This window comes from Spermophilus citellus (assembly GCF_964194105.1).
Source record: "Spermophilus citellus genome assembly, chromosome: 16".
NCBI lineage: Eukaryota > Metazoa > Chordata > Mammalia > Rodentia > Sciuridae > Spermophilus > Spermophilus citellus.
The window spans coordinates 43,548,374-43,573,463 of record NC_138196.1 but is presented as its reverse complement, the minus strand read 5'-3'; the positions used below and the strand labels follow the sequence as shown (position 1 = coordinate 43,573,463).

Here is a 25,090-nt window from a genome sequence, read left to right as displayed (position 1 = left end):
AGTAAAATTAAAGTTAAATCATATGAAAAAAAGTATGTATCTTTTCAGACCTGTCCATGCAGTGAGAACACCCCCCATACACACAATCTTGCAAAATTAAAAACAATAAGATATGATGAAATTAAATTTGAAAAAAATTGAAAAATTAAAGGTAAAAAGTAAAACAATGGGAGGAATAAAGAATATAAAGGTTAAAAATCTTAACTTGAGGTAAATAGCTTGTTTCCACTGAGGTGGTCTAAATTGTTGGCAAGGATGAATTTTTAATTTTTGTATATATTTTTGGCTCTATTACCCTTAGGTCAATGGCCAGAGGTTTTAAAGTTTAACATCTTTGTGTTTCTGACATAGTTGCCAGTGGTTGTGGCTAGGAGCCAAAGCTGGTTGTGGTTGTGGCTAGGAGCCAAAGCTCTGAGCTTTCCATTTTCCAGTATAGGGTGTCTTAGACTAGTAAATGTTGACAAATTGTCTGCTCCTCTAGTGGAGTTTCAAGTTCTAAATTAAAGTTCCAAGCTCTCAACAAATTCCATTTGGAATTTAATCCTGACTAGCCATTAGAACTCTATTGGTGGGAATTTGATATTTGATTCATACCCCCAGTTGCTGTGAAGATACTCATCTCTGCTGGGCTTCTGGGTCTCAGGTGCTTTTGATAAATTCAACTTTAAGGTATAGGATATAACCCTCCACAGTTTCATATTTGAATTACCCAGTATCAGCCCTGGAGTGCAGAAGATCCTGTCCAGCTGTTATTGACATCTTCCCAATATCTCTAATGGGATGCCAGCAACAAAGAAAGCTCTTTTCCCTTGGTATTCATACAAAGGATCCTCAAGGATCAAATAAATCTCTTTGTACCTATTTCAGTCACACTGGTCAGTCTCTCTGAAGCCCATTATAGGTGACTGCTGGGAGGGTGGCAACTTCCTTTATGAGTTGCTGATCTTTTTTCTGTGCTCCCCATGGTATAGCACTTACAAATGGTTCTCCACTGGCAACCAATTCACATTGAAATATCTGTTGAGAAATTTTTATTTTTATTTTTTTTAACTCAACAACCTCCCTCTCTGGCTCTGGGCCCATGAAGATCAGCCTCCCTCTATATTCCATAGGTTCCTGCAAATCCATTTTTTTTCTCCACTATTCTTTGCTCCCACCAGCCAAGCTGGCACATCTCTATCTCTATCTACATATTCTTTCTTCCCTCCCTCCCTCTCCCCTCCCCTCCCCACCCCTCCCCTCCCCTCCCCTTTCCTCCCCTCCCCTTCCCTTCCCTTCCCTTCCCTCCTTCTTTCCTACTGGGATTGAACACAGGGGTGCTTAACCACTGAGCCACATCCCCAGCCCTTTTTAATACTTTATTTACAGGGTCTTGCTGAGTTGCTCAGGGCCTCTCTAATTTGCTGAGGCTGGCTTTGAACTCATGATTGCCTCTAACATATTGTTTCTTATATAATGTTTGAATTTTCCAACTTTCTGTTTCTCTATGTTTTCTTTTACTGTCAAGTACTGAATTTCAGAGAATTCTCTTAGTTATCCATCTCTTTGATGAGCAGTCTTCCTGCTTTTTATTTCTGTTGCTAAGGAGCTACTGGGAGGTAAACCTTTCCTATAATCTCCCATCTCCTGCTACCAATATCCTGTATTTTTATTGTCAATTCTGACAAACCTGACAGTATGACGTTTGTAAAAATTTCCCATTCATGAGAGATTTATTTTTTACTGTTGATTGTCTTCAGCTGTTATAGTACAAATCTGGTACAGGTGGCTTTTATTTTTCCTCATTGATATCCTTCAAGATTATCTTTGACAACTATTAATTTTTGTAAGTCTGGCATCAGCAGGGAGGGTGAGAACAACATTTTTCGTCATCTAGATATCTGCATTTAGTTATTTATGATGTTTTGTTCAGTTTTCAACTTAGCCCCATAAATGATGTGATTGTAGACTTAATTCCTTAGGAATATTTTAAAAATCATTAATACCTTTCTACATCGAAACTTAGAATCGAGACCTGTATAATTGTTTGATCTTCTTTGAAAACTTAAACTTTGACTATCTTCATTTTCCCCAATACAATCTGTGCCCAGTTACTATGTATGCCAACCTGTGTTCAGAAATAAGTATTGTTGCCATCCTTTAATTACATTTCTTACTCATTGGGAATTTTTCATAATCATACAATAGTAGAAATTAGTTTTTGAACCTTGCACATGGATAAATAACCTATCTGGAAGTTATATTTCATTTTAAAATGTCAAAGTCTCTTCTTTGCAGATCTGCAAACTTATACCTTGGAATGTTCTTTCAAATGCCATCCCATCAAAAGCACGAAAGTAGAGATTTATCTCAAACTATTATTTTACATTTAAAGACTCATCTTAAGAAATTTACCACTTTTAGAGATAAAATATCCTACAAACTGGAAAGAGAAATGCTCTTACAGACATAATTCTTCTAAATTTGTGAAAACAACTAAAATGATAAACACTATGTGCCCTACACTACATGCTCCATTTTAAGGGGAAAAAGAAAAACCTAGTAAAACCCAGCAGAAGGTCCAGAAATGCCAATAACTTTTACTTATAAATTGAATCTGTAATCTTAGTAATTTACTACAGCAGAGTCTTAATTTGTCCTAAGAGCCATAAAACAGATGAAATTCTGTTACAATCTTTGGGGGGGAAAAAAAAACCTTCTTCTGTGACTCAGGATCAAGGTCTTTTTGCTATTTTTTAAAAAAGCTATCATCAGGTGGTTCTAATACATTTCCCAACACGGCCAATTATTTTTTAAGAAACTCAAAATGTTAGCTGTACTTTCCTAGCTGCAATTTCATCCTTGATTACTGGAATTAATGTATTTTATGTGTTCCTTCACATTAAGCAATAACAGGTTTGTTTTGTAGGTTTAAAATTTATAGTTTTGAATTGCCTTGTAATACTTAAATAGTTTTGAAGGTATTTGTGGAACAGGAATGACATTCTTACATATAGACATTTTAAGAATATTAGACAAAAAGAAATTAAAGTTTAATCTGAAGGAAATGATCTGAAATGCTTGTGAAAAATCACAAAAATACAAAGGTTTTTACCAATATCTTTTAAAAAAATTTTTTCACTTGGCTTTTGAAGAAGAAAATCATTCCATTTTGTTCAGTTAAAGCACAGAGAAGCTCTAAGTCTGAAAAAAAAATCAAATGGAGTCAGTAAGTGAAAGTTTATGTGGAGTGTCATTCAACTGCTGAGGCAGATGTTAGAGTCCGTGACCTCTTCTGACATCTGTGACCCCATATGAATTCAGCTATAATGAAATGAACTAAAGTAGCTCATGGTTTTAGATAGAGCCTTAACTCCAGAGGGGTCAAAGTAATATGATACGTTCTCTATCATTTGATGATCACTATAAAGCTATATTGCTAAATGCCCCATGAGACCTGACTTTAAACAACTAGTAATATGCTACACTGGAGCTCACCCTCTACACTTTCATCCCTACCCTACTATTTGTAGGAGGACAGAAATCAAAACTGACCTGTCCCTCCCTCTAGTTCACTTAACTGAGAATTTAGGCACTGGAAAAATAAACGGGTCCTTTTTCTTTGACCAGAAAGTAGAAATTCTCAGTCTCAATGTATAAGTAATGTCATCTTAAAAGCAGTTAACAGAGTTCTAACAGATATTTAGGTTGACTTTCTTTGGTTCTTCACTATTCTGTACTCCTCTTCCATCATTTCTCTTTCATTTTATCTACTCCTGTTTCCAGTTTTCCCATTTTGGGAAGAATATTTGATGTATAAAAATAGAAATGAAATCGAATGTGTCTATGGACTTTCTTGCTCTGACCACTTATTTCTGCTGCCTCCAGGCACCGAAGGAGCAGTATTTGGGCACTCGGTGGAGACACCTCATGTCAGAGCAGAACCATCTCAAGATCTCAGGTAAGTAAGTGTCCTTCTCACCCCTGGTGCTGTAGTTTCCATCAATAGTGGTTGTCCTTGATATATGAAGAACTAAAATAGTGTATTGCTATGTACTCATATGACACTCCCTAGTTCTGTACTAAATAGTCAAGTATTTGAACAAAGGAGATAAAATGTGAATTATTTTAACAACTTCCTTATTTTCTTCTAATATGATTACAATGAAAATGTAATGTGGAAAATATATGTGGAAAATAAGAAGACAATTATTGAGGAAGTTGAGAGAATGACTGATAAAATATAAGGATGTTGAAAAATCGGATCCAGGTAATGGCATAAAGACACAAATGGGCATAGAATTAGGGAAAGCAGAGACCAGGTGAGGATTCTAAATGACGAGGCAGTATCATACAGAGGGGGAATACATAAAGGAATGGGAATCATTATCAGAAAAAGAACTCATGACCTATGATGGGTCCCTCAGTCTAGTCATTTCCAGTAAAATAAGCTGCTTTCTATTATCATGCTGTTTCTAAGAGACACAGTTACATATAAGATCTTTTCCTACCCCGGACCTTGTGGGATGTCAGCCTCACAGGGAATTAGCCCCAAGATCATCACAATAACTGCCAATGAAAATTGAAATTTAAAAATTGAGGCAACCACTCCATATATATCATTAATTCAATAAATAAGTTAACATTTGGGAGTTGATAATTATTTGTGTAATTAATATATGATAGGTAAATAAAATTCCTAGTTGTTACAGCATTTTTGTTTTTAAAATTCAAAATAATAATACAAACAAGAAAAAGAAGTTGCATTTTAAGTTAGATAACCGTATCTTTTTTGTAAAACATAATGAAAATATTTTTAAAAAAAACTTACTTCATAAAGACTGTTGTTTAGCTATGGATAAGCAGAAAAATGTTCAAATAAAAACAAAATAGAAAATTTTCATGAAGAAAGCATAGTTTTAAAATAATAAATTTGCAGACTTTTATAGTTCTCTGCTAAGATTTCCTAAAGAACTCAGTTTCTCACTAATTGAGAAACTCAGATTCAATAAACTAGTGAGCAGTATCAGGAGAAGGCCCATTTGATGTGATCCAAATCTTGCTTTATAAGCACAAAACAATAATTACTTATTCTCTACAGAAACCAGAAGGATTGAGGAGTGTTGAGGGACATATGTAACAGTGTCTCATAATATGCTGTAGTGTTGATCTATAGATCCTTCTCAATCAGGAATTATTTTATCCCTCTTTACCTATCAAGGTTGTGCATTCCATTAAAATAGGATCTATATGTTTATTCTGTATCTTTAGAACTATCGTAGCCACTGATATATTTCACATATAATAATTTGATAATTTTTTAAAAATTTACTTACTTTACCAAAGCAAAACTGAATAGTGGAAAAACCTAAATAATAAGGAATATGGCAGTTATAGGACATGTGGTTAGCACTGATAACAATTACTTTTGGACTCTTTTAATATAGACTTTAGTCCCAGAAAGATATGTACCACATGCCCTGACTCATATATGAATATAAAAAGTTAATCTCACAAAAACTAAGTACAAGAACCTGGGGACAATAAAGGAAGGAAGGGATAGAGGGAATATTGTTAAGTGGGTACTGAGTTATGGTTATGAATAAGGAACACAGTTATACTATTGCATACTAGGATGAATACAGGTAGCTATACACAATACATTCTTAAAAGCTAGAAGAAAGGTGTTTGAATATTTTCACTATAAAGAAACAATAAATAAGAAAACAGATATGTTTAACCTGAATTTACACACTGAACAATGCATCCACATATTGAAATATCACATGGTACCCCATCAATATGTGTTAATTTTTTGTTTTATATATGTTAAAAAGAACTGAATTTAAATTTAAAAAATAAAACAAAGACTTTCAACTTCATAAGTTATGTCAAAGTTTAATAATTCAATTTTTAAAAAATATTCTAGGTTCTAAAATAAACACTTATATTGCTTTCATAACTGTGTATTCATTTTACAATTTTTACTATGAGAAGTCCATTACTAAAAGAGGAATAAGAACCAACTGCTGTTTTAATTATCTTGCTGACATGTCTCCAGATTCATAAGGGTGAATATGAATTAAATTCTAATTATAATATGTGTTTCTGGTTTTTATTTTCTAATCATTCATCCATTATTTAAACATTGAGCTGGGATAAGCTTATCGTCTACTGCTAAAAGCAGATTGACAACCCCCAAGATGAGTGTTACTAATCTAAATTCCAAAACTGAAACAGAAGCAAAATACAGTAATGATTGGGGTATTCAATTATTTATTTGTGTACTGCAGATTAAAGCAGAGTGTCTGAGAAGGTCTTTAGGAGCCTTGCTGACAATTTTCTGTTCAGGGAAATAAGGAGTACTCCTGTTCCCACCTAATGCTAAACAAGGTGAGATGGGTCAACCAAGTAAAGAAAATAGTTGGTGGAATAATTAGCTATGTTGTCTTAAGTTTTATAATCATTAAGAATAAAATACTTTAGAAAAAAAACATTTCAAGAGCTTGTAATAAAATGTAGAAAATACTTTGAGCTGAATTCAGTATAATCCCAGTGGTTTGGGAGGCTAAGGCAGGAGGATGGCTTGTTCAAAGCCAGCCTCAGCAACTTAGCCAACACCTAAGCAACTTAGAGAAACATGTAAATAAAGAGAGCTCTTGTATATTAATAAAAAAATAAAAAATAAAATACTTTCAGGAAAAAAAAAAGAGAGCTGGGGATATGGCTCAATGGTTTAAACACCCTGAGGTTCAATCCCTGGTATCAAAAAAAAAAAAAAAAATTGTAGAAACGTGGATTCCTATGATTTACTTGTTCAACACATTTCATTTCCGATGAATATCGAATATGTGCCAAATTTTGTGCCAGGGTTCATGAGTACAACAACTGTAGATTTTCTTTGATTTACCATATAAAACGATATTGTTTTGTGGTGGGGAGGGGTCTATATTTTCAAAGGCTAAAAAAATACATGCTGAAGAGTTGAAAAGGGCATAAAAGTCTATTTGCCAGGAGTACTCCAATTATTACAATCCTTCCTTTCTGAATTTCTTAAGTTAACATGTAGTTAAATTATTATAGTTCAAAGACTTTCTGTACCTATGGTGAGAAGAGATGAAGCCCATTATGTAACTCTCATCACCCAAAGACAGCTTGGATCTGAGATCTATTAACTGTTCCAAGAAAAAGGAAAGAAGCTGTACTTGGAATGTGTAATATTAATTAATATTTGATCTTATAATTGGCATCTCTAAGTCATTCTCATTCTTGTATGAACATAATCTAGAAGTGAAATGCTAATGTTTTCAGAATCCAAATTAATCTCTGGAAATACATAACTCTAGCTTATATTAATACTATATTCAAGAAAGGCTAACATTTATTCAGTCAGTACTAACTATTTTGCCCTGATGCATTCTGCCAATGGTGGTATAAATTGTTTTACTGGTATCTTTCTACCTATAAGAAAATAAATAAGTAAACACACACACATGCACACGCAGAGAGAATAAGCTAGTATATTTCTTTTCTCCTACTTTCTCTTTGTACCCTTTCTTTCCTTTCTTCTTCTCTCCCCACCTCCCCAGTCTCTCTCTTTCTCCTTTCTTCTTCCCTTCTGTTATTTCATTCTAAGTATGTATTTATATATTTATCTAGAATTAACAAATGAGCATTATGAGAAGCTTAATTTAGTTTGCAAACTATGGCACACAGAGCAACAATCAAGAAATATGTGTAATCTACCTTGAAGAAAGACACACAATGGGAGGTATGAGTGAGCAGAAAACAATAAAAACAAAACAAATCATGTGATTTGCTCCTGAAGAAAGCTAACGATATATAGTCTGAAGTAACAAGTTATTGCTCTTCTTTTATGTTCAAGTCACAGTTTGCATTAATTTTGATGTCATTGTTTTTTTTGACATAGTTTTCTGTTCAGTACATTCCATTCCATCATTGACACTGCAAATTATTAATGGGTGCCTACTGTGTCTTTTGCACTGCATTAAATATTTAGCAAGAACAAGATGCTTGATACTCAAGTTCTGCTCAAGTTGCCATTTGCAAGTTAGTTTTAAAAAGTGTGAATTCTTTTGTTCAGAATGTTGAGAATGTTTTCTGGAAAAACAGGCCATATAAGTTTTCAGATTTGATCATTGCATAACACCTTAAAAACAAAATCTCATTGGGATTCTAGACTGATTTCAGAATCCAGAGTAGGAAAAAAATGAGCAGAAAAATATTACTACAATGACTACATTTTGCACAATTTAGTGCTTGCAAAATTCTTGTACACATAGTTGCCATTGGGTGATCACATTATCATCACAGAAAGGCTCAGAAATTCTAGCAGATTGCAGGTACAAGCCCACCTTCTCTACATATCAACCTGTGTACACAAATAGATGGCCTTGTGTTTTTTTACAATTGTAGTGTTTTTGTTTTCTCTTTTGGTGTGTGAAGATCTATTTTAGTAGTCTTTTGTATTTTTAATATGTTCCTGATATATTTGTCAGATACATTCAAAGTGCTTTCTCATAAAAAATATTGGCTATATTTTTTTCTGTAAAAAATTATAATTATACATATAAGTTAATCTATACAAATAATTATATATGCCTGAATACACATTTTATGCATATGTACCTCTTATTGTTTTCCTTTTTATCTTCTGGGCTTTCTGTCTTCTTTCAGAAGTTATTCTTTCTAGACTTGCATATTTCCTGTGCCTTTTTACAATTTTTTTTGTAATTTATTTTGTACAGTTATTTATTCATTTCTTAGTTTTTTATTTGAAAGAAAGAAAATTAAAAATCATTTCCTTCTAATTTTATTGAAATTACACTTTGTAATTTATTATTTTAATATTTTGATAGGTAAAATTAAAAATTATTTTTCCAGAATATGTTAAGAATAGAACTTTATTTTCTGCAATTCAGATAATCAATGTATTAAGCATAATTTGTTAAATAATATAATGTTTCTACCCTGAAATAATCATTGCATTTTTCAGATTTTAATTTCTATTAAAGGCTTTTGAGACTCTCTTATGTACCATTAACCAAGTTTTCTATTTCTAATACCAATATAATTTTGTTTCCATTATAATAATTATGCTAGGTCTAATTTTCAAAAAGTCTCACTTTCTTTTGTTGGGGTTTGGGTACTGGAGATTGAACTCGGGGCACTCAACCACTGAGATATATCCTCAGCCCTATTTTGTATTTTATTTAGAGACAAGGTCTCACTGAGTTGCTTAGGGCCTCCCCATTGCTAAATCTAGCTTTGAACTCTCAATCCTCTTGTCTCAGCCTCCTGCTGGGATTATAGGAGTGTGCCATTGTGCCTGGATTACTTTCTCTTTATTGAAAATTTTTGCTAAGCACCAACTATACTTATCTTCCCCAAATTTTTAACATAGTTTTGAGTTTAAAAAGACTCTATTGAATTTCTGTGGCAATTTTAATACATATGTTTATATTTAAAACTATTGCCATTTTTATTATCTAGGAGTTTATATTTCTGAAAAACATACCAAATTTTTTTATTTTCAGACAAGTAAAAGTCAGATATTATTTTTATGTTATATTCTTAACTCTGAAATAATTTTAAAATACTGATTATGTGAAATATGGCTTTCATAGTAAAATAATAATTTAGCAGCAAAAATCATACGTTTTTAAAAAGTATCCTTATATGTCATTAATGAACATTCATCATTCCTTTTTAATATTGTCAATGAGAAACATCAGGAAGAAAGAACAATTTTCATATTTATATTTCCATAACATTTTTCTTAGAAATTTTATTAGGAAAACAGATATTTAGAAATGAATAATCTTATAAGAATATGAGACCATACCTTCTTTTTCAGTCTCTCACTGTGGAAACATTCAAATGCACCCAAAATTGTAAGCATCCACATACCCACCATGTAAATCAATCCACTGAAATTGTCTTACATGTATTTAATCATATATATATATATATATATATATATATATATATGTATATAATCATATATATATGTATATAATGTATATATACATATATAATATATATGTATATATATGTATATAATCATATATATATATAAATATATATATATATATCCATTCTACCATACATCCAACAGTATATTTAATTTTTATTTATTTATTTCAACATTAATTTCACATATATGTTCCCCCCTGATCATTGTAGTCTTACCTTTCCATCAAAAAAAGATAAAATTTTCAGTTTCTGCTCTTCCTAACCAATATGCTGTGTTAGCAATCTTGCTAATCAGTCTTTCTAGTGGATATTTACTGGTATTGTTTATAGTTGTTCATTATCTGATGGCTAATAATATTAACTACTTTTTCATGTATGTAAGTGTATGGGACAACTATGTATCATTTTAGTTTGTTCAAATATTTTGTTCACATTATGTTTGTGTTTTTATATTTAAATGTTTGAGTTGGGAATAATTTCTGTTTCTTTATGTCAGTCTTTTGTGATATATGTGTGTTTTGTGGATATTATTCCCTATTCTCTGTTATATATTCACATTATCAATGGTTATTTTGAAAAAGTGCTCTTAATATTGAAATCATAAGCTATATTTTAAGGCATTTACTAGTTATTACTTTTTTTACTTTTATTACAATCTTTCCTACTTCAAATTCACAAAGATATTTTCCTTTCAAAGCCTTATGTTTTAGATTTTTTTTGACAATAATGTTTGATAGAGATTGAGGCTCATCTTGTTCATAGATATTGATAATTATTCTAACATCATTATGGCCTCTGTCAAAAATCAGATGACCACACAAGTAAAAATCCATTTATCTTCTATTTTATTCCATTATTTTGTTATGCCAGCATGATCTTGATTACTATAGCTGTAAGTTTTTTAGTTGTCTAACATTGTTTTTCAACCTTTTTTTTTTTTTTTTGGCAATCCTGGGATCTTTGCACTAGCTTCATAAACCTGAGAAAAACCCAAACAACCTAATGTTCAAGTACTTTGTAGATAAAATATAGATAATTGGAGAGTCCATTTCTTAGTATTAGTGTGAGGATTAAGAGATCATCAATTCAGAGTTTTATATACAGAATAAGTTTTCATTATGGACATTAGCTCTTTTTACATTATTGCAATTATATGGATAACTAACAAAGAAGATAAATTTAATGTTTTCTTATGACTGCAATATTCTATTTTTAAAGTGTTTTATGACTATAATTTTATTTATTCAAATAACTGAGCCCTGGAGAATTTAAACTGACTTAAAATTTGAAGTAGAATTCATGTATAGTTATTCAGACTCCTACACTTAATCCTCTCATTAGATTGACATAACTCTTGCACATAGCAATTAAATTTCAGTGAGTTTATACCTGGATTTCACAGACTACTTCTTGGGAATAATTTGCCGGACTTTATATTGTGAGCAACACTTTCAATATAGAGGACACTTTTCTATTTTCGTCCAATTTATAATGTAGCTTCTAGAAGTACATAGTTTCTAACAAATGCCTTGGGAAAATATTATTTACAAAATAGGCAAGGAAATTTATAATTACAAAGTTATCAACCTATTTTGATAAGCTGTCATGGCTAGTAATGCATGATGCTTATTTTTGTTTTAGATCTTTTAAACATTGTATCTAAACCTATTTGTTCTACAGTGTTCTTTGCCTAGTTAACACAATCACATGACTACCTTAATGCAATCTCTTTTAAAAGAGTGATGGAGGGGCTGGGATTGTGGCTCAGCAGTAGAGCACTCGCCTCCCACGGGTGGGACCCGGGTTCCATCTTCAGCACCACATAAAATAAAGGCATTGTGTTGTGTCTATCTACACCTAAAAATAAATATTTTAAAAAGGAGTGATGGAATTTCTTGCACTTAAAAAAAGACAGAGATGATTTTTTTTAATTGTCAAAATGCAGGAAGTTCAACCCTCTTAGAGTTTAGATGGAGGCATAGAGCAAAGTTTCTACAGAATTTGTGGGAAGAAATGAGTTTTTTCCCTATTTAGCATTGGATACCTAGAGACAATATTCAGCTCCCTATTTAGCATTGGATACCTAGAGACAATATTCAGCTCCAGATAATTAACGTGTGCATGTGTGTGTAAATGTAGGTAATCATGCAATTATAAACATTGACACTGGATGATTGACATATAATGCATCTGTAAATGTTCACAATAAATTTTTCTGTCCAAAATAATGTCAATCAGAAGCTTTTTGATCTCTATATGTATGAATGCCCTGTAGTGACTTTTGCCCACAAGGAAAAATATATATATTTGTTTATATTCAATAGTCAAGAAAGCTTAGAAAAATAGCTTAAATCTTGCTTTAACTGTCATATTCATTAGAAATATTTGGCTACTGCAATGTGTTCAATTGAAAATAGAATTAAGAAATCCTTCAAGTGTTCTAATAATTGTTATTTAATACTTTTTTTACTGAAACTCTTCCCATAATTAATTTTAAATTATATATATATATATATATATATATATATATATATATATATATATATAATTTATATATATACATTACTTTCCTGGATACTGAGTATCATTCAAAACAGACAGTGCTACTTCATAGCAATTATATTATTACTTAATGATCAGTACGTTTAATTTTATCAAGACTAACAAGATATGAAATTGGAACTTGTTTAATTCAAAGTCTTAATTACTTCAGCACTTGAGCAATTTGACAATATTGCAAAATTGCCACCACTTTAATAATGTTTTAATATACCCTGTGATACATTAATATATGTGTATTTAGCAGTTATGTCTTAAGCCAAAAAAATTAGTTTCAGAAGAAATAAAAATATTCTTTTAAAATCTAATTGTATCTTTGACCTCTATTGTACTAAATATCAAAAAACTAAACCCAGTCAATTAGTCAATTTAGTTCTTTTTCCCTGAGCTTGTGTCATTGTACCAAAGGGTTCACACTGTGCAAAAGCATTTGTTCATTGGAAGCTTGCTAGATGCATGTTGGCATTTGCTAAGAGTTTCTTCTCTCACTTCCTTCACCTTAAGTCGCTGTTGTTTTCTTCTTTGGCACTCTTGTCCTCAGTTCCTCTGAGACATTAATCATTACCCTCCCCTAAACCTATAACATCAAAAGAATAAATACCCCATCACCTTGAACTTTGCCTCAGGGAGCAGACCAGAGAATTTTTGAGACCAATATGTTGATTTCCCTCCAAGTTTTCTCTATCCAGTAAATTAAAAAGCACTGCTTAAATGGGTGAAATGAGCAACAGATTCTCACGGCTCTCGATAGTTAGTTTAAAGTTAGTTAAAGTTCAGAGCACAAAAAAAATGTCATTGAACACACACACACACACACACAAAAAAAAAAAAAAAAAAAACCTCCATTAGGCTAGGAAACTCATCCTTTTATCACAGGTTTCTGGCTTTTGTGTGTTATATTCCAATTGTTTTTTTCTTTCTCAGGCTGATGTTACTCACTTTGAACATTTTACTGGGCCAGTAGACATCATTTGATATAAAAACGTACTATTTAATTAATTTCTAGAGGTAAAATGTGTACCTTAAAAGTTTTCAAGTTCACGAAATTTTACTGCACACTCTTCAAAGTTAGAGCATTAATGATTTTCACTCCAGTTTTCTTCTTTGTGAAGCTGGAACTTTTTATTAAGGAATACATACATCCTAAACTGTAACAATTTATTTATTAGAACTTCATCATTAATATTGATAATATATAAAAGATTTAAAAATGTAAACTTGTCTTGACCTACTTTTTTGTGAGCAGAGAAACAACATAAGAAATTGCTACTAAATCATTACAAATGAGAGTAAATAATTGATATGAACAAATGAAGATTATATAATGAGCCAAAAAGTAGATAAGGCAATAAAAAACCATTCTAAAACTCATTTTGGGTTTAAATCCTTGCTTGAAATGGCAAAGATTTTATCTGTGCCTGCCCATTATTTGGTTGGTTGCTTATTCTCAGTTGACTAATTTAAGTTCATTGCTATTTTCCTCTTTTCTGTCAATATTAAGTCCCAAGTTCTCAATTTTGCAACTAGTTCAAAGGCACAGGTGCATTAAAATAGTTTGAAAATGTTCATCACGATCAGTGCATATATCCTTTATTATCAGTGAGAATAAAACTACAGATAGCCCTATACCTAGGACCCTGGGACAATACAGACTATTTTACATGTATAAGCTGTCGTGTAAATAGGACATTGGATACATAATAGACATGGTGTGTAGAGGTCAACCTCTTAAAATTCCAGGCAAGATAGAAAGGGACAAAGCTGAATTTCATACACAGAACAATGAGGGCAAGTGGGCATCATTTCTGATGCCCAGAACATCCAGTCAGTGCATTGTACATTATTATGTAGTATTCGGCTGTCCTAGGGTCCTATTTTCTACTGTTGATAATTTGAAATACAGTGCATTCTCGAAATGAAATGACAGCCAATTTCTAGAACATGATTTCATGAATGCATTTCTTATAGTACTTTTCTTAAAAGGATAGACATCTAAAAACATAAAAATTATTTCAAAGTTACTATAAGTGATGTATGCATTGATCAATTTAAGTTTTTATAGCCGTTGCTTATCTGGGACATGGGATAAGTGGGTTAATGATTTTTTTGTTTTTGTTTTTTCATGATTTTTTTGTTCCCTTAGGCTTGAATCACCTACCAGATCCTTGATTATGGAAGCTCCTCGTGGGGTCCAGGTGAGCGCTGCTGCAGGTGACTTCAAGGCTACCTGCAGGAAGGAGCTGCATTTACAGTCTACGGAGGGGGAGGTGAGTCCCCAGGAGAGCCATTGACCCATTTATTGCTGAGTTCTCAGGATCTATGCATGTGGTTCTAGTGTGACATAAATAACTGCTTCAGGAGTAGTAAGCTTAAGTATGAAAATATTAATACTTGAACATGAAACTTGCTAAAACTAATACTATTTTCTTAAGTTACAGCTCCACTTATTTTCTACTGAGATATTCAGTTACATGGCAATTTAAAATGGGGCATTTCAATTCTTTAAGTCACACCATTAACACATAAACATAATTAATATTAAGATGATATCAAGAATGAAGACAGTCTTTGTTTTCTTTGTTCTCTTTTGGTCTTCAAAAAAATAAGTATCCTGATTTATGCATTATACAATGTTTACATATATCAAGCATTGCATAGTATCCAATTAACATGTACAACTTTTCTGGTTTTATTTATCATTTAAAAATAAATTAAAAACAAAAACAAAAAGTTTCTTCCAAGGAGGACTTTGGATATCAGCATTTTTGTTTCTGTAGGAATAGCATCTACATTTGTCTAGAAGGTAAATAAGAGATTATTTTACTATTTGTTTTGATTTTTATTTCTTGGATAAGGACACACATGTTAATATTTCTCTTTCATGCCACTATCTGCCCTGAAGAGCCTCCTTTAAGTCTTGTCGTTACTTTAAATATTATCCATATTCTCACTGCCTGGTGTAAATAACCCTTTGTGTTTGATGACCTCCACCCACTATAATGTGGGATATTATATATAGCATATATGCATATTTACATACGTATGTTACATGTACACATACATGCATATATGTTGTCTTTCTAGAATTGCTATAAATACATATTGTAATTATTATTTCTACATATTTACATTTTTGTCAATTTTGGAAATTTCTCTGTATTCTCTCTTCAACTATTACCTCTCACCCATTATCTCTGTGGTCTTTCCCTAAAACTCTGAAGAAATTTTGTACCTTTCATTCTACTAGAAGACTTTGGATGCTCATTCCCAGTTTCTATTTATTGGTTTCCTGTGGCCTCATCCAGCTTATATATTCAGATCTTCATTCCCAAGATTCTTCCCAGTACTAAATATTTTTGGTCTTTTAATTATAGAGATTTATTATTTTCTTCAAAAATTATCATCTGTTCTTTTTCAAAGCTGCCTGGACATCATGGTAGTTGCTCTTTTGTTGGTTTATTTTCAATTCTACCTTAATTATTTTAAATCCTTATACATAATTTATATTCCACACTGTATATTCTGACTACAATTCCCAAAGTCCTTAAGGTTCTAAATCTATTGTATTGCTGTTCTAGCATATTTGCTTTTTCTTCCTTCATGTGTTTCCTTATTATTTTTTTAACATGAGCTTACAAAGGTCAAGTTGAGAAGAAAAATAATGGAAAAATAATCTGAAGAAGATGCTCTTGGGCATTTCACACCTTTCCAGATGAATGATTAATTAAGTTAATCTTAACTTTCTGCCATTCTCTCAGTTGCTAGTTCAAGATAAATTTCAATTATATATTTTGTTTCCTTTTATAAACAGACTTACTGGCAGGTACATGTTAGCAACTTAGTGATAACACACATAAACAATCCATAAATATGTTTCACAACATTTAAAAAGTACATCTATATATCCTTTTGGTATTTTTTTTAAATTACAGTTGCAAGCTATAATATTTTGTCAGCCTCAGAAAAACAGAAATAATTCTTAAAATATCTTGCTTCCTTTTTAAAGAGTTACTCTTTGTCATATAAGCATTCATTCAAATTATTCATAGTGAATGTCACATAATAAATATCAGAGTTTATTAACCTCTGTTGTGCTCCTGTTTATGAACCATTTACTTGTGTTCTTTCATTCAATGTGTAAGTAAAATGCTTTGATTCAATTACAGGTTAGCATTTAACTGTCAATTGAATATTATGCTATAAATAAATCATAGGCAAAGATTTCAATCTGTGGTTTATTTTTATATTAATAAAATGAAATTACAGAAAGATACAACACTTCATATTATTAAAATAACAAATAATTCTGCTATGAAAAAATAAAATGATATAAAATAGTTCTCTTTGCTACATCAACTATGCCACAAATTAATCACTTACTAAACATTATAGAAAGATATAAAGTACCTACATTTGCACAGATTTTTTTACTACTTAATATCAGAACACACATTATAGGCAGGCATTCAAAATAGTGGATTAAAGACAGGATGAAATTGTACATAGAAGTCCTCACTGGAGAATATTCAAAGTAATTTCAAACAGACTGCTGCAAGGAATTTAGATTCATCCCTGAGAAAAACAAGCATCATAACTATACATGGAGTATTATAAGTGACATACTAGAATATGCAATATAATAACATATCCAGATCATTGAGGAAGACTGTTTATTTTGAAAATTGGTCAAGGCTTTGAGAATGATAAGTCTGCTTTCAACAGGTGAGAATGACGTGAGTGAATTCTTTCTGGGTAAAGAAATGATGGTGGGATATGATTTTGAAACTCAGGGATGCACTTCTGACAACAAGGATGAGTGTCAGAACAAATGGCTTCTGTGGTTTATAGGGCAATATAGAATAGGCATATCACTCTTAGGAACTGGAAAACAAACATGATAGTAACTACTTAGAACAACAGGAGGTGCTGATTGAGCCCACCCCCATTGCAGTGACCTGGAGAGGCTCAGGAACACTGTGCCAAAAGGAATCAAAGGGTAACAGCCCTTTTAACTTCTTGATTTATGTTTCTATCTTAAACCAAGAAAATAGAATGTTCTTTTTCTTTCTAAAGGCTCCATATGAACGAATATATTGATTATAAATTTTGTCTCCTTTACATGGGCAAAGCTACAGTTTGAAATTTGGAAGGTTATATGGAATGAAGGATTGTCATATGGCCAGATACTGTCCTAAGTAGCCCCTAAATGTGTGTGCTAAAGACCCCTGCTGTGGCAACCTACACACATCAGGGCCACAGTGATTTTTTTTTTTTTTCTGAAGCTGCCACCTGCAAGCTTTAGCCTTACCTTGCGAAACAACTACTCTGCACTTATTCACCCAGGCCACAGCCACTCAAGAAACAACTAGTTCCATAAATGTAAATACCAGAGGTGTGGCTTGGTGTTAGCAAGCCCCTGCAAACCATCAGGTCTAACTAGCAACACTAATTATCTGTACTTACTAATGAATTCACAATTCACAGAATCTTGCAATGATTTTATCTATCCCACATGAGCCTCATTTTCTACATGTTCTTTAGCTTTCCTTATTCCTCAGCTTATTATCTACATCTCAATGTGTCTTGGCTTAAAAACCAGCTCCAGGTGGTGTTTCTAGACGGTATTTCATTTCTTCTAAATGAACTCATCTCCACATTTGCAGACCTAAATATCACAGATCTGGAGCTTGCCCCTGTAATATTTTTGGCCTTCTTAAAGCTTGAGAATGTTTGGTCTCAGCAAGCATACCCATTTCTAAAAAGTTGTGAAGAATGGATAAAGAAACTGTGGTACATATGCACAATGGAATATTACTCAGCATTAAAAGAGAATAAAATTATGGCATTTGCAGGTAAATAATGGAGTTGGAGAATATCATGCTAAGCAAAATAAGCCAATCTCAACTACAACAACAACAAAAAAAAAAACAAAGGCCAAATGTTCTCTCTGATAAGTGGATGCTAATCGATAATGGGGGTAGGTTGTGGGGAGAGTGGGGAAACTTTGATTAGGACAAAGGGGGTAGGAAAGATGGTAGAATGTGATGGACATTATTACCTTAGGTACATGCATGTGACTTTACATTGTGTACAACCAGAGAAATGAAAAGTTGTGATCCATTTGTGTACAATGAATCAAAGAGTATTCTGAAAATAAAATAAAATATTCTTTATTTTATTTTCAAATAAAAAATAAATAAAACAAAAAGTTTTGAGGAAAAGGGACTGAATAATACACACTTGCTCTCTCTCAAAGTAAGCTAATGAAAGGAGTCATCCCACTTCCTCTGTGGAGGAATAAGACCGCCCAGCCTAAAATGTGTACCAATTCTTGTTTCACTCCTTTGTGTCCCTCAGCAGGGAAAAATGGAGCAAGGAGAAATGAGGACCAACACTCACACTTTCAAAGTGGATAGCCTTGTTCTTTTATTTAGTTTTGTGCACTTATTACTTTGGCTTCAGAAAAGCAGATATTTTCTTTAAAAATTAAAACAGAAGTCATTTCAATCTCTTTGCTTTCCTATCCTTCAGTCAGATATAGATATGGAGTTATGTATTTTAACATTTCACAAATGTTTAATGTGCCTTTGTAACTTTGATCACTGCTGGTAAATGCCACCATTCATTCATTTGATGATTCATTATTTTATTCAATAGCTATTCGTATTATGTGAAAATGTATTTCTAGGTCAGACATCCTGAGAAGTTACGAAAACATATTTTTTAAAAAATCAGCCATGATTCTACTTCTCTAAGGAGGATACAGTTTAGTAGGGGAAGTATAATAAATAAATAAAATTATATATTGAGTGACCAGCACCATAAAATACCAAAAATAATTAATTCCAATGGGATGGTCAAATGAGAAAAGCCATTCCATCTTAGATTATTAAGGAAGATTCTTGGGGGGAAAAAAACATATGAACTTGGCTTTTATGGAGGGTATACTAGTACACTACAAAAGAAAGACACTTCTAAGGTTAAGGAGGAGCATTATGTCACTCAGCACACACTAGTACAGTCCTTTGCCCTGATCTGTAGCTAAGAACTAAAGTCAGACCTGACCCTCATGGATCACTTTCAAGTAGAAGAAATAATGAATGAACAAATACAAACTTAATATAGTCATATTAAAGTTTTGTTACTATAGAAACAAACAGTTGTTAAGTAGAGATTAATGGATTAGTGTTATTTTAATACAGTTAATAATTTCTGCAGAGGTGACCTTTTAGCAAACATTGGAACAAATTTATAATTAAACCAGTCTGAAATATCTATGCCCTTAGTATAGTAATCCTTTTTCTGGATTATTTATAGTTTGCAATAGATTCCCACAATTCAAAAATTTTTTTGAGTATAAAAAGATCAACAGTGGAAATCACTCTCCACCCTTGTTCCCAGTCACTCAGTTTATATCTATCCCCACTTATGAGCCTTTGTAACAAAGTATTTCAGACTGAGGAAATAAAGAGTAAAATAGCTCTGAAGTCAATACTTTTGGTATGTTGGAGAAAGTGCAAGAACTGGGGAAAGGAGAATTGCAGGAGATGGTGTTGAGGAGTTTGGGCAGGTGGTGCAAGTCTCTGGGAGACTTTTAGAGAGTTGTGAGTGCTTGGTTGGTTTGATTTGCATTTTTTAAAAATTTACCCTACCATCCAGGCATGGTGTTGCAGGCATGTAATCCCAGGGGCTAGGGAGGCTCTGAGGGAGAATACAGTTCAAAGCCAGTCTCAGCAACAACGGTGAGGCACTCAGCAAGTGAGACTCTGTCTCTAAATAAAATACAAAATAGGGCTGGGGATGCGGCTCAGTGTTTGAGTGCCCCTGAGTTCAATCCCAAGTACCAAAAAAAAAAAAAAAAAAAATACATACCCTAGCAGTATGTAAGATCAATGACAAACGGACAGGAATGGAGTCATGGAGTCATAAGGCCAGTTCAACGGGGTATTGCAAGAGTCCTATTAAGAAATGAATGAAACTCCCATAAGGGCAAAAGGGGAACAGGGAGGACTGCCAGTTAGGCAGTAATCAGGTCATAACAATAGAATTAAGAAATTGATGGAGAGAGTTGTTTCTTTGTTCATTGAAATTCATGATTCAATTTTTCTTTCTTTGGAATTTTCCCCAACCGTGTCAAAACCATATGATACATGTAATCAGCTGTCCCTGAAGGTAGGAGACTATGATTAAGAATAGTGAGATAATTTTCCAAGCAAAAAGATTCAGCAAAGTGGGTTTCAAATGCATGTAATATATTTCATGGAAACTTCAATTCTGACTCTACATAATAATTATCTCTTGTTAATTGGGCTGATGATCTACTTGAGATAACTTTGGAGTATGAGTCAACATGATTTTCTTAGTATTTTTAAAAATAGACCAGAAAGTATCTTTTTTCTTCAATTGCCCATTTCTTCAGTAATGTCATCTTTATTGACATCTTTGGGGGTATTTTTGTACATTCTTTATACTACGCAAAATCAAGAAGTTAAATCGAGAGACTATTGAAATCATTAATTTTCCGTGGTGTTTAAAAAACTGGATGGGCCCCTTGAGCAGATTGTACAATATTACTTTTCAGATTGAGGGCTTTCTGTCAGAATGCACCAGCTCTCAAAGGAGGAGACAGCTGCAGAGTGTTTGGACCATACTGGAGGAATGTAATTTGTTTGTTCAACAAAGCATGGCAGCTAGACCAGGAGAATTGTCTGTAGTTCAGTCTCTCTTATCAGACCATGTTGCAAGCTCTGGGGGGACGGAGGAGGCTGAAATGAATTAAAATGAAATCTCTTTTCCCCCTAGATATTTTTAAATGCAGATACCATCCGGCTGGGAAATCTACCGACCGGCTCCTATTCATCTTCTTCAACCAGCTCCTCAAGTTCTCGACAGACAGTGTACGAACTCTGTGTCTGCCCCAATGGCAAACTCTACCTTTCTCCAGCAGGGGTAGGTTCCACTTGTCAGTCCAGTAGCAACATCTGCTTGTGGAGCTGAAGTGACTGATTTCTCCTCACACCAGAATAGCCTTTTGTTCCTGTCCGTCTGCTTCACACTTCTGCTCGGTTTCCCTTGTGATCAGTCCAGAACTTCTTCGATGGTCCACAGAGCGACTTCTTCCAGTGTAAGCAGGGATCCGCCACCACCTTCTCTTGTGATTTACCAGACTGCTCAACACAGAGAACGTGACATAGCAGTGGAAACATCATCTTCAACAGGAAAACTGGATCATAACTTTTGCTCAAAAGGGAGAATAACATAGGTGCCTTTGCTACATGAAGTGAAGCACACAGTTTTAGATTTTTGCAGAACCTGGATATGAACTGCACATAAATATACATCACATAGATGAAATTCCCAGTATCCAATGGCAAGATGAAATGGTTAACCCTGTAAGAAAACTAATTCTACAGTTTGAAAGCACAATTTTCCATTCATCTTTTTGGATGTAAACTTTTATCCCCGAATTTTAAAATTTTGAAGCATTATGTAATGCTTGCTTTACTAAAAATTAAATTCGATACATGATTTTTAACAAAAGAAGATAGAATCCCTCCCTGAGTTTTGTTTCTTTAAATCCAATGTGTTGTTACTCTTTGTCTACTAAGTCTAGAATTTTGTAAATTAGGTAATTTTGAAAGCACTCAGCAATATAATCTTTACAGAATTAACAAAATGCCATTATCCTGTCATTTGTCATATCTGGATGGCCTTATATAGTATTTACTTGGCTATTGCATGTGACGTATTTGCTTTTAACAAAACATCTAATTTATTGCAAGATAAGAGAGGATTAAGAGGGAAATATCAATGATGTGGAATCCATAGATCATTTCCTTAAAAATTCACATGCTACCCTTTACACCTAAATTTTAATAGTACAGTTTTTGTTTGCTCCATTCACTTTATACTTGACTTGGATTGCTAAAAATAAAAACATCCTCTAAATAAATACTAATATGATGCATAATGCTGAGAATGGATTCACTTTCCATTGGGATATCATCTTCAGAGTTTTCACTTTTTAAAATTGAAGGTTTAAGGAGATTATAAATTAAATAAAAAAATTCTGACTGAACACTACAAAAGACAAATGTTAATAAACATGCCGAAAGTGTTGTTTACTCTTTTAGATTCATATTTTAAGAAATTTAGTCACATTTATATTCAGTTGCAAACATTTAGTCACTTTTATTAAAATATCAAGCTACCCTGACCTCAGAAATCTAGCTCCTTCCATTCTTCACTGTTTTTTTTTTTTGTAAATTAGCTTCTAATAAATAATTCCAGAATAATGTAGATTTGTTTATCATAATACTCCTTAACTCAAATTCTTGCAACCTACAGAATCCAAGAATGTAAATCTATATTAAATATTTCCTATTATGGAAAGATGACTTAATTACTGTAAGGTAAGTTCTTCATTTTCACACATAAATCACTCTGTTCACCCCTATACACACTATTAACAAATATGCTCAAGTTTCATTTTGGGGGTTCTTGACTGTTTCCATATGAAGGAGCAAAATGGGAGACTGTAATTTATCAAAGTAATTTGGTTGTGAGAAAATAGGGTAACAAAATCATCAAAGTGAACTATTTGGTCAGAATTATCTTGTCTGCATAGTAATCATTTCTAGTAATTGAAAAAATTCAATTTCACTGAATGCATTCTTACTCAACAGAAGGGTCTGGAATTCAGCTATTTCAATGTTATTGTTTTTAAATAGAAATTTATCTGCGTTTGAGGGTTATTATATAAGTCTTTAAATCAATATTGAAATAAGAATTACGACATACAATTGCTTAAAAATTTACAACTGTTTTTGTTGAAACATTAGAATTTTGTATGAGAAATTCACACAATTAAGTCTTTGGAAAATACTCAAATTATAACACAAGAAATTTTGAGAAATTATGGGTGCTAATTACTATATTATGTCAAGCAAAACATTTTTCTTTAATTTGAGACATATTTGAGCTTTAGTCATCTAAATTAAAGTAATTAAGAAGTTTCTTAGTCAAAGGGGTACCATTCTATTGATGAATAATTGGCCCTATTTCTAAAATCTTCTACTAATAGTTGAGCTGACATAAGCAATCTGAGAATACCTGCAGGATTCTGTTTACTTAACAACAAAAACATTAAATGTCTTCTGAGGTTCCTTCCAGCTCTAAGATGTTCTAGTTATCAGAAAAAAAAATATTATAAAAGGTACAGGGGAACACTGAAAATTTAAATTACATATCATAAGTGATGAGAAGTTGACAAGTATGATCAGAAGAAGGGAGATAGAAACCAACTCCAGGGGAAAGACTGTCAGATTTTCAATTCAAAATTATAATAAAAATACAGATAGAATTCGAAAGTATAGACCCATTTGAGAGATTTAGATTATGTCCAGATGATATAAAAATATTTGTTCACTTTAAGAGAAAAAAAATTGATATAGAGTACTTTCTACACATCACTAATTTGTTGGAATTACATGACTGTTTTACATTCCTGAGGATCTAAGATGCAGTCTGAGTTCAGGCTTCTGTTAAAAATCTTAGATGATTGACCCTAGTAGTACTTCATTTCCTAATGCAAATGACTTGTTTCTTCCTTGACACATTAGGTCCCTCAATAACAGACTACCCAAACAGATTCATTATCTATTAACTTTTTTAAGTTAGAGCATATGTACCTAAAATTCAGTTTACTTGGATGATGCAAATTTCATCTTCTCTAAATCACACTCAGAAAAGTAAATCCTTTAAAGTATACTACATGAACCCTACTCAGCTGTAATAGTTTAGCTTAGAAAGTCAGGAAAAAAAGAAGAAACAAAGGGGTTTGGGAGTATTCTTGGTCTTTAAATTATTTGCCAGAAATGGATAAACTGAGATGTATTTGAGTTCAGTTTTGCGGGTCAAAAAGACAAAAAGAAGACATATTATTCTTTTTTTTTCCTTTCCAGATATTTCAATAAAACACTTCAAAAAATAACAGCACTTCTATATTTCCTGATTATTTTAATCTAATTTCTACACTGTACTTTTTGGTTCTATTTTTTTCATATTTTATTATGCAGCATAAATTTCATAATCTGCTAAATAATTATTTATCTAAGAATTTTAGACAATTACATACTTCAAATTTTAATGTTAACTTGGAAATCTTTATTTACACTGTCCCAAATCTCTGAAAATAAAGTCAGGAATTTCAATTCTGGTTTTAGCCCTAGCTGATCATGTAAACTTCCTTAAGAAATATATTTAATTCTCTTGCCAGTTTACTTATCTCTGAGAGGGATATTTTAAATGAGGTGTTTTCCTTGGTCACTTTTATTTCTGAATTTTATTTTATTTTTTTATTATTATTATTTTTATTTTTTTTTATTGGTTGTTCACAACATTACAAAGCTCTTGACATATCATATTTCATACATTAGATTGAAGTGGGTTATGAACCCCCAATTTTACCCCAAATGCAGATTGCAGAATCACGTCGGTTACACAGACTCAGCCAATCTTCAGCCTGGTTTAAACTAGCATTTGTGATCATCACATG

General features: G+C 32.4%; 1 protein-coding gene across 2 annotated transcripts in view; it reads left to right on the top strand.

The window, feature by feature from the left end:
- The window catches only part of SGCZ (sarcoglycan zeta), a gene marked incomplete at both ends in the record, with an annotated part of 453,998 nt that extends 432,467 nt beyond the window's left edge, over positions 1-21,531 (top strand). For both annotated transcript variants that reach the window (XM_081269704.1, XM_081269703.1), the window contains 3 exons: positions 3,868-3,940; positions 14,678-14,801; positions 21,337-21,531. In XM_081269704.1, coding sequence (XP_081125830.1) covers positions 3,868-3,940; positions 14,678-14,801; positions 21,337-21,531 — 392 coding nt within the window. The remainder of the gene's footprint in view (positions 1-3,867; positions 3,941-14,677; positions 14,802-21,336) is intronic.
- Between the last annotated feature and the right edge of the window lie 3,559 nt (positions 21,532-25,090).